The sequence below is a fragment of the Rousettus aegyptiacus genome, unplaced genomic scaffold (genome assembly GCF_014176215.1).
Source record: "Rousettus aegyptiacus isolate mRouAeg1 unplaced genomic scaffold, mRouAeg1.p scaffold_m13_p_13, whole genome shotgun sequence".
In the NCBI taxonomy this organism is placed as follows: domain Eukaryota; kingdom Metazoa; phylum Chordata; class Mammalia; order Chiroptera; family Pteropodidae; genus Rousettus; species Rousettus aegyptiacus.
In genome coordinates this window covers 68,682,228-68,693,703 of record NW_023416288.1, presented here as the reverse complement: position 1 = coordinate 68,693,703, position 11,476 = coordinate 68,682,228, and the positions used below count along the sequence as shown (strand labels likewise).

General features: G+C 34.7%; 1 protein-coding gene across 4 annotated transcripts in view; it reads right to left on the bottom strand.

Annotated features, from left to right (window-relative positions):
• Positions 1-1,905: 1,905 nt before the first annotated feature.
• TSPAN12 (tetraspanin 12) overlaps positions 1,906-11,476 on the bottom strand; it is a 63,234-nt gene continuing 53,663 nt past the window's right edge. For 3 of the 4 annotated variants that reach the window (XM_016125252.2, XM_016125254.2, XM_036230988.1), the window contains one exon: positions 3,062-3,472. In XM_016125252.2, coding sequence (XP_015980738.1) covers positions 3,167-3,472 — 306 coding nt within the window. In that variant the 3' untranslated portion in view covers positions 3,062-3,166. Of the gene's footprint in view, positions 3,473-11,476 lie in introns of all 4 variants that reach the window. The other variant, XM_016125251.2, reaches the window with a different exon arrangement.

Below are 11,476 nucleotides of genomic sequence, written 5' to 3'. Positions count from 1 at the left end.
TAAGATTCTCCTCATAGAAGGTTTGGTTCTCAGCCCATTTTCTGTCAGGCTTCCTGAGAAGCAAAAGCAATGCATGAAAATTCTCAGGCTCCACGAACTCTCCTGAGCTCCAGACTGGAAGGCATTGTAGACATCACCATCTGCATGTCCTGCAGGCATGCCTGACTCAGCGTGTCCCAAACCAAATTAGTCACCCTCCCCCACACCCATTCCTTCTCCAGTCTTCTACCCAATGCCATTTTCAGGTACAAAATCTGGAAATTTTAATCGTTTCACTTCTCATCCCACACTCCCCAGGATTAATCTGCCGCCCACTTTTGTGGATTCGCCCTGTTGTAACCTGTTTTATGAACTAGGTCTTTTTGACTTCCACTGTGCTGGTGAGGCTTCTTGTCTCTCTCAGCACAGAATGACCCACCGTGAGGAGCTGGGCCATGGGGGTGCCTGTCTCTCTGCTCCCAGTTTCTCACTTGACTAAACAAATTAAGCTCCTGAAACACAAATCACTTCTTATTCTGAAAATACTTTAAATGACTCTCCATTGAACTTACAGAATGAAGTCCAAAAACCAAGATTTCACCCATTTCCTTTCCCATGCTATCTCTTCAAGCATTCTATGCTCTAAACACACTGAACAACAGGTCTTGCCTCCAAAATAATGTATGCTGTTTCATCTTAGGGTAGTGGCTCATGGAATGTTCTCTGCAAACCAGCTAAACTCAGCTCTTCCTTCCTGACTCAGCTCGAAGGCCGTCTCCTCCATGTAACTGCCTTCATTCTACTCTCCTCCATCTCATATTGCTAAATATGGCCCCACTCACTGCATATTCCTGTGTGTATTAATTTTATCAGTGGTTAGCACAAGTGTCTTTCAACCAGATTTTACAGGCTAGAAGACCCACACCATCTCTTATTGTCATCTCTATCTCCAGGGCATTTCAAATTGACTATTAACCAGTCTAAAAATAACCTACTTAAATTATGACTTTTAACCAATTGTGATTTTTACAAAAGAAAGCTTTTAAAAATTTTCAGAGTACCAGTTAACAATTTTGTTTACAGCGAACCCAGACAATGAATTCCCTCAGCTCTGCCACATTAAACACGCTTTTTAAAGTCCTTTACAGTTTTATTATTCCAGGTACACCACTACCATGAGAGGCCTTTGTAGACCACTGTTATAAATGTCATTTGCTCCCATTAAGCAAGTGCATAAGTATATGATTGTCTAAGTTTATGTCGACTATTCTGAGTATTAACCATGTATCAAAATATATTGTCTAAAAGTGTAGAAATTGACTTTTATTTATAAATTTATGATTTTTTTTTTTTACTGAGTTCAACAGAATATATGCTTGCTCTTTCTCATAAAAAGAGAAATGGCCAAATTTGATCACTATCCAAATAATTCAAATAATATTCATAGCTGTCTCAATTATTTGGGCATTTTAGAGGAAATTATGGGGAATTTGAGTGTTGAGGAAATTATAAAAAGAGATGCTTTGAGCACTGAGAGAGCAAATTATTTACTTAGTTTTTATTTAAGTCTATGGAAGAGATAAAATCTAGCAGTTAATTTCAAATATTGTCTTCCTTAAACTTTTTTATCTAAAAAATGACTTCAAAAACCTGGAAGATTAATAAATAAAAATAGGCATACTATTGATGTTATACTACATCAAACAACTATGTTATCACTCAACTCAAAATCAAAATTGAGAAGTCAATGGGCATCTTTTTGTTTTTTCTCAGTGAACGTACATATTCTTATAGATTAGTTCCAGTGTTTGGAAATCATTATTATTACTTTATTCGGTCATTCCTTCTCACACTTTTCTCCCTTTGTTAATCTCCTTGAGTGGTAAAAGTGCTTATAATGTATAAAAATTAGACAGACGAATTATTACTCTCTAGAAAATATTTATTGACAAGTTTTAATTTTCTCTCCATTTTCTGAGAAATAAACATAATACACAAAATACAGTAAAATGCACTTTTCCCATCTCAAATAAATATATTTTAATCTTGTAAAAAATTTAATAATCTGTGTGGTTCAGTGAAATAAAGCAAAGTGTAATAGAGTAAAGAAATTCTCTAAGTTGTCACTTACTTTTATGATTCTCATAGCATTCTGCTGGAGAAAGGGAACACTATTCTCTGTAGAATGATATTCGGACTTGGAGACTGACAAAGATAAGGTTTTTAAAAAACTGTTTAGTGGCAAAAAGAGTCTTAGTTAGAGAGAAAGATAACATCCAGTCTTTGCTGAATGAGCTAAGTTATGTGTAAACTTTCTTATTAATACTTCCTAGAGACCAGACTACATTCTGAATTATAATGACTCCTTTGTAACACACAGCAATTTTTCAAATTAGTGGTTAAGTATTTAAATTAACAGTTATGTATGTAATATAAACCCAAGACAGAATTCTAAATCTCTATTAACAGGAAAGGTTAAAAATAATGGTACTATACAGGACAAATTTATCCTTTTTGCAATTGTTAATTTTAACATTACAAGAACTTAAATCTATTGAATTATACAGACTTCACACAGACTCTTATATACACAGAGATCCCTGATCAGTTTAAGACAATACGTTAGTTTACTCTTGTAAGCAGTGAGAATATTTTAGTAACTAGCAAAAATCACATTTAGGTAGTCATCAATCTTCAGTTTTCTTATGTATAATCTATTTACCTTCAAAAGACTATCACCAAGTAATAAAAATCATTAGTACTGTCTAACTTCCTAGGTTAGCAGTTAATTGGTACTTAATAAACTAGCAAGCTTATGGAAGTCACACTTTACTATAGCTCCAATCCTACCATAGCATGGCTTGTTTACATTGCTGCAGAAACATTGGTTGAACTGTAGCAAAGCATAAACCTCAAAGCATAACTGTATTTAGTAAAAATCTTAACACAGGCTATAAAGTGGGTGTTAGATCTCTCCTCAGCAGTATAAAGGGCATCGACTATTGTCCAGGTGGTGACTTATAATACAGGAAACTTTTCCCTCTTCATTTTAAAGGGTAGAAAATTATATGCTTAGGCATTCTTTAAGGCAACATTTTTATTTTTACACATTTCTGAAACAGTTGAGCGTGCTCGAAAAGTCACAAGTCCAACTAAATAAATTTGTGGTTTCCTTCTTTGACATTCTCTATAATTCCTCCATCTCAAAGTGTGTATTAAAGCTGTTTGCCATAGAAGTATGTTCAAAGATCCTTGACAGGCTTGGTTTCAATAGTTCTACTGAGTGACATGACAGGTGTTGAGTCGTATCATTCTTCAGGGACATCATTTGGTCTGTCCCAGGTTCCCTTCTATCATAATAGAGAGCCCAGAGCAGAGTTATAGTGAGAATCATGGCCAGGATTTGTGTCACTCCAATGGAGATTCCCAGAAACCTTAGCACCTGCAGTTGTTTGGTTCCTCTCAAAAAGGAATACATTTTCTTCCCACAACCCTGTAAAAAAAAAATAAATAACATGATCAATATTACCTTTAGATGTGTTACAGAGGGTCAAAATGGTGACAATAATCCATATCAGTTAATGGAACCAAACGACTTGACTCATTAAGTTTAAGACAGTGACTTGCAGCAGGGAACACTTATGAGAAGCCAGAGGGAAGACAACAATGTGCACTTTTTGAAAAGCCTTCCCCAGTGATTCTGAGGAGCTTACAACTCCTGTTTTCCTCTCGACTTCAAATTGAAAACCACGGGTATAAAATAGAGCAGGGGCTGGCAAACTTTCTTGGTAAAGGGGCAGATAGTAAATATTTTAGGCTTGGTAGGCCATGTAGTGGTCTCTGTTCCAACTACTTGCTTCTGTCACTGTCACATGATAGTGGCCGTAGACATTATGTAAATGAATGGATATGGTTGTGTTCCAATGAAAGATGCTTCATGAGCAATTAAAGCAGTAGGCCAGATTTGGGGCCCAGGCCACAGAGTGCTGACTCCAAAATTTTCAAAAATAATGTTTCATTATTCTTATTTGTATTCGTATTGGATTACAGTTCATCTGGTCAGAGATTTTTCCCCAGGGATTTTTCCTCAGTCTGCTGCTGAAGCATGCTGGTGGGTGGACATCAATCTACTCTCTTACCCTTACCCTCTAGATGATACAGACCTCTGTCCTCTGCCTGCAGCAGAAATACACATGGGAGAATGTTTGACACAATACCAAGTTCTAATTCTACCAGGTAGGCATTTGAAAGGTATTTTTAGCTCCCCTACAGGCTAGAGACATCTGCTTTAAAAGGATTAATGAGATTTTTATTTGTTTGTGTTTAGTTTTAAGGATAAAATGTTTAAGGAGTTCTTATGGTAGATATAGAAGAAATTTCTGAAAGAAGAGGAAAGGAGTAAAAAAAAAAAATTAGATAAAGAAAAATCATAACCAAGGAAAATGGTGGATGAATGGGGCAAAGAAAAGGAGGTAGAATGTGGCTAACAATTGTCATGTCACCTCTCAGGTGACAAAAGATTAGAGTACCTTGAGTACCTTCCATGTCTCAACTGAATTCACAGTAAAGAAATGATAATTCATTCTTATAAAGGGAAGCTGATTCTAAATCAAAGTGAAAAATCTAGGAAAGAACTTTATAACAATAAAAAATTTCAAGCACTTTGAAGATTCTTATATCTTATTCTACTTGGAAGTTAACAAGTGAGCCTGTCACAGTTTCATGGGTCCTGAAGAAGACAAAGGCAAAGAACTTTATAGCAATAGCAATAGCCAGAGTATGTGCCAGTTGTTTGAGTCCCAATGGCAACATGAAGAAAGCCAGATCACACACGAACACACACACACACACACACACACACACACACACACACACACACAGTGGGTTGCATTATGGGAGAGGAACCCCAAGTTTAGGAAACCCTAACCTTTAATAATGGGCAGTAAGTAAACTTGTACTTTGCATTGGAGACATAATCTTTATTATGCTGGAGAGTAAGCGTATCTTCCCTTTTCTCTGAAGGGAGATAGTACCTCTGTGGTCAGGGATGTTTTCTATGCAAAAACCCTTGAAAAGATAGTTCAGAACAAAGGCAGCCAGTGCCTCTGCTTACAAAAGACATGCAGAAACGCAAGAGGCCCATGGAAATTATCCCCCAACAGCAAGAACTTGACTTTTCATACCTTTTATTCTGAGTTTGCGGTAAAAGTGACTTAGTACTTAGCCTACTGAGGCAGCTATTTGAATAAAAAGAAATTAACAATTATTTAAACTATTTCTTTCTTGTTTTCTTCTCTAGATCCTACAAAGGACTCAACTAAACCAAGGAAAACAAGAGTACTGAATCAGTTGACTTGTGCATTCCACTGGAGGGGAGGAACAAATAATACGTAATTCTGAGATTTCCAAAGATACTGGTCAGTAACCATACCCCAATAAGTCATTATTCTCAAGAAATAAAAAATGAAACTAGTCATAGACACATTTCAATAACTATCTTTTTCTGGTATATCATGTAATGCGAATCAGTAGCAAAAGATTGTGAAATGCTGTAAGTCAATTATCACTTGATTTTTACCTTTTCAATAGTCTCTGGCACTTAAATTTTACCTACGTATTTCTTCTTATTGGCATAAGATCTCCCACCTCTTTTTGTTAATTTAACCAAAAGTAAAATTAAAATATTTATAATTTAATACAACTTAACACCAGTTTAATAAGATCCCTTCTACAGCCATCTTACCTATTTAATACACATACAAATGTGCACATGCATGGATACATGTGTGTGCCCACACATGTTCTGTGGGAAACCAAAATAGATGTCATAGACCCTTCACCAAAGTTCAAATATTTTTCAAAAACTTCCACTTAGCTAGTCTATCAGAGCGCATGCACTCTGACGTCTTGTTGTAATTCTAACAAACATCCTTATGTGACAGCGTACAAAATAATGGTTAAGTTCATGAATTATAGAGCTGGAATTCTCAATTTCAAATCCTTGGTCTGCTAAGCTATATAACTTTGGGCAAGTAAATCTCTCTGTGCTTCAGTTTTTGCCATCTAAAAACATATATAATAATAGTGCCTATCTGTTTGGGATGTTGGGAGAATTAAGTGAATAAACACATGTAAACACATGTAATCACTTGGAATAGGGTCTAGTACATTATAAGAGTTCAGTAGGTATCAACTCTTATCTTGTGTGTCAGCCCACAGAAGATTTGAAAGCTCAAATTAAAATAGATTAAAATCTATGAAAAGCAGGTAGGTATTAATGAACAAGTATGAGGTACAACATTTTTTAAAAGTATGAAAATACAAAAACCATAGCTTTGTGTCACCATTGAGTATTGATGCCACAGTCTCTGCCCACAAGAGCTAAGGCGGCTGTCACTGTTTTTCAGGACAGTGAAGTAATTATCCAAAATAATTATTTGTCAACGAGACATTAGATCACTACCCTTTTCATTAAGCAAAGAAGTATTTAATATAGTTTGGAAAGAGTCACATTAAAATTGTTAAATTTAAAAGGTTTAGCTTCAGGCATTTGTAAAATTAATTTATATGGACATATCATTTAACATCATCGTCATGTAATGCGTACCTATCTTCAAAGAAATTGATAGAAAATGGCTGTGGATTATGGTTAGCTGATTCCTTACCTATATTCTCAGTACTTAGTGTGAAGATGGATCTTTAATTAATAAAGAAAGAATTAACATGGACACATCAATATTTTGGTAGTAATAATTAAAATAAATTTTAGAATCAAAGGTAAACAATTCAAGAAATACATGCTGGTGATTCAATCTTGTGAAATGCTGTAAGTCAATTATCACTTGATTTTTACCTTTTCAATAGTCTCTGGCACTTAAATTTTACCTACATATTTCTTCTTATTGGCATAAGATCTCCCACCTCTTTTTGACTAATTCATTCTAACCTGAAAAACTATGCAGGAAAGATAATATTTATTTGTTAAATCTGTGAATAAAATAAAACGGTATTTGACAATAAGCTACGGCCTATTATGGTTCATATTTTGACATTAGGGAAGTCTGTTTCAATTTTATTTTAAACAATCACATCTATTTAAAAAAGGTACAGTAAATTATATTATCTAGGATGGTTTGGAAATGTGATATATTTGACACTGAATGTTCTAAGTCGGAGGGGATCTAAGAATTCAATGAGTTCAACTTAACTTTTAAAATTATGGCTAAAAAGCACTTCTAGAATGACAGCAGCAAAACTGGCAGAGAAAAGACCTCTGCATAGTCTCTCCACCATATAAGCAATGAAAGCACTAGCAAAAATTGTCAGAATCAACGCTTTTAGAATCTAGAAATTAACCAAAGGCTTGCAGCAATCTGAGGAGCATTTATTTAATAAAAGCAACTGTGTCTCAGTAACAAAGCAAGCCTTGTAGCATTTTGATTTGCCATATTCCCATCCCCCTCCTCAGCTCTACAGTAGCCTTAAAAATCAACAGCCCACAATTATAGTGAAAACCAGTGGCCTAGAAGCCACCAGAGGCAACACAATAGTGGTGGAGCTTCTTCAAAGCCCCATTCCCAGAGTATTGTCATTACTTGTCCTATCTGGTGGTTCCTTGTAAGATCTCACTTGCCAGCCATCTTTATTTGAACCTGATCTGTAGCTAAATCAGGAGGAAGAGCCTTTTCCCCTGAAGATGTCCATACAAAGCAACCAAAGGTAACTGTTGAACACTGAGGCTATCTGAGGCAGTGGGTAACAGTTACACACAATGCACAAGTCAAAAAAGTTAAAAAAAAAAAAAAAAAAAAAAACAAGCTGGGGGAAAAAGAAGCCTGTAGGGCCCTTGGCAAAGCTGTGACATATTTGTGGTCAGAGCATGTCATTCTATGATCATGCTCAGGACCGTGCATATGCTAAGAGAAGTCCTAGAAAGGCCCAGAGATCTCACCTCTAGCTTATTTTGAGGCTCTGTGCACCCTGGGCATCTAACGAAATCTCTGTTCTTTCATTAACTAACCACTAGGCCGACCAAGCAGACTTCAGGGGCCACACGTAACAAAGAATACAGACTTTAAGAATTAGTTCAGGAAAGTCATTAATGAACAAACAACAATAATGATAAACAACAAACTTTGGGGAGGAAGGAAAATCTGATTTCCAGAGTTACCACAATATATTATTTAAAATGTCCAATTTTCAACCACCACAAAAATCATAAAACATGCAAAGAAACAAGAAAGTATGACTCATACACATACACAAAGAGTCATCAGAGAAAACACTTCTAATAAGAGGAACTCCCTGTCTCACTAGACAGGCCTGTCCACACTTGAATAACACTAGTTCTGAACAAGCACTTTCTTTTTGGAACCTGTCTTCTTAATAAGATGCCCTGGTCCTAGTTCTGCCCTCAGATGATACTTTTCCCAAAAGGTAGAAAGTCGTATCTGAAGCATCATTTTCCCTTTAACTGTTCTCTTCTCTAGATTAAATGTTCCTAGTTCCTCCAAGTTTTCCAGATACGTATTCTTCATCTTCCTGATGGCCTCTTTCTAGATTGTGCTGATTTGAAAATAACAGTGATTTTTAACTTTAAAAAACTAGAAAATGCAATGAAATATTAAGACAACCAAGACTGCTGTGAATGGTTTTGGATCCATGAAAAAAATTTTTCAGGTACCCCAGAAGAGTGGACATAGGATTGTACGGCACAAAGTTAGGACCTGGCTTCCTTCCAGGTCACTGAGCCCTGAAGATTATCTCCATGCCAAAATGAGCAAGGGTTTTTTTATTCAAAGCAAGATTACAAGTTAGAGTTCTCAATTTTTATAACACTGCATTAGTCCTGTCACTTCCTCATTTAATTTACAAAACACATAGATAATCCCTTAAACGAAACAAATTTTAGTACTTGACTTTGTCATTGGAATACACTAAATTATAATTTATGCTTCTCTATCAATAATCTCTTGGGAAAACATATTATCTACAGATAATTTAAAAGAAATGAAATCAATTGACAGCTCTAGATAATTTAAATTGCGTTCAAGTATCAAACCAGATCACCAAAATCTGCTCCACTGGAATTTCTCCACTAAGCTGTAATTTAATGATGTGTATTAAAGAACACCACAAGAAATTGTTCAAAAAGAATTGTGGAAAATAATATTAAAGATATTAAATTAAAAAATCCCACTTGAAAAAAATACTTTAGAATGTTGCTCACTTTGAAAAAGTAGAATATTCCATTAAAACATTAAATCATGTGAATTATTATATCTCCTTTTCACCCGGGCTTTCAAAAAGCTCAGAGGCAAATATGTAACTCCACAACCCCAAGTGTCTTCATATTAAGCATGTCTGATTACTCTGTTCTTAACTCTGACTTTCCATGACATTTATATTTAATTATTACTTCATCGTATCTTTCTTGTGTGCTGCATTGTCATTTATTTAATAAAAAAAGATACAAGGTGTAAATATATAAATAAAAGCAAAAATCTCTTTATTCTGCACACAATTTAATATCTCTTTGATGACTCAGAAGGTATTGTAGAACCACGCAGCATACTGCTGAATATTAGTGATTTGTTTACACAATTACTTAAGGATTAACTTTCCAAATGAATTTCTCTTATTGAGAAGATAGTATTTTCCCAGATGTCTTTGTATAAAATGTCTGTCCTTCTTAACCACTCTAAATTCTTCATAGAAACAATTGCAAGGTTTTTGGTCCATTCTGCGTCATCCTCATTGAAGTAATCCGGTCTGAACACAAGTTGTGAGTTTATTTTAAGCCAATCAAATAATCATACATACGATTTAAACTTTTTGGTGCAAACTTGGACACTTTTGTTGAAAAGCAAGATACTAAGTCTGGAGAAGAAAAAGAATAGAAGTATCTCTATATAATCTATTGTACTGTTCATAGATATTTAGTTGCACAAATAAACATTTCTGTTAAGTGAGTCAGAAGAGGAAATAGAAATGTTAGAGTTCAAAAGTGCATTCCATTTCACAAAGGGTGTTTTATTCCTAATAGGAAAGAACTGAATTGTACTTATTTGCTTTTCTCAAAATAAAATACTCTGAGTTGATTTACCTTAGATATGTTTTCTTCCTAAATAAAGCAATGTTAGTCCTATGTTAATAACCTCAGATAATTCAAAGCTATGAATAAGACATATTGGCTAACCTACTCACTGCAATATTAAAATTCTGTTCTACTATTAACTGTAAATAATATTACCTTTTTATGAGAGAAAAATTACTAATCCCTAAAATTTCTGGAATGTATTCAAAGGCATGTCAGGATGTCTCATTTCATTTGAGGAAATTATACACTCGAAATTATTCTGATCTATCTCCAAAATAAGTTTCTAAAAAGAGCGTCCATGACTTTTTAGCCATGTCAAAGAATTAGGAGGACCTCATATGCTTATGAAATAAAGTATAAATAAAATCTAGGAGCCATGCATACCAGTATATTTTTATAATAGATTTTTGGTAATGAACTTGACCCAAGTTTGAAATGACTGTGTTAATTATCAGGTACAAATATATAATCTTCTGCCTTATTTCTTCTAAAATTAAAAAATTGAGTGATTGCAACTCATGAACTTTAAACAAGTTGAACTATAAGTTCTCCACTGATAATCATAAGTTTTGCAGGAAAAAAAATTAAACAGTAATTAGTAATATTCACTACAGGACTTTACATTCTCTAATGATTAAGGTTAACCAAACCCATGCACAGGAAATGCAGTAGAAAGTCTTCTATATTTTAAGAATGGCAAGCTCTCATATATCATTTAATCTTCGATTAGATAGGAAGAACTATCAAATTTAAAAGACTGCATTTACTGAACATTTTCCATTTTTAACAATGAAAAAAAATGTTTATAAAGAGTCTAGAGTCAGAAAACCCAGAAGGTGCTGTACTTCCTAAGGTCAGATCCAAGCAGCAGGCATATGCTGCCTGACTGAGCTGAACCTTTACAAACTTTTTCGAACACTCTGATTGAGCTCTTTTGTCCACCTAAATGTTCATCTATAAAAAACGTGAAGGTGTTAAAAACAAGCAAAGTGGGAAACCATATGAAGCCCCCAAAACCTTGACCTGAAAATCTACTCTCACTCAGCACAAATTTATATAAACAGAAAACTCATATTTTTCTGTCATTACAAGCAAAACTAGGGACAGTTTGGCTGGTGAAAATTCTAATCACAGATGGCTAAGTTTTCTATTTACTTTAATCAATACATTAATAAGTTACTGTTACTATTGTTGTTATTGTCATTAGCCACCACCATTCCTTGAAGATTTGCATTAATTACATGCCAAGTGGTTTGCTAAGGGTTTCTCATCAAGTAGCCCGATTTCTCTTTGTAGGACTATAATGAGGTTGCTTAAAAGATTAGGAAATTGAGGTTTGGAAGTGAAAAAAAATCTACAACTACTCAGCTAGTCCCTCACCATGTATTATTCCACATC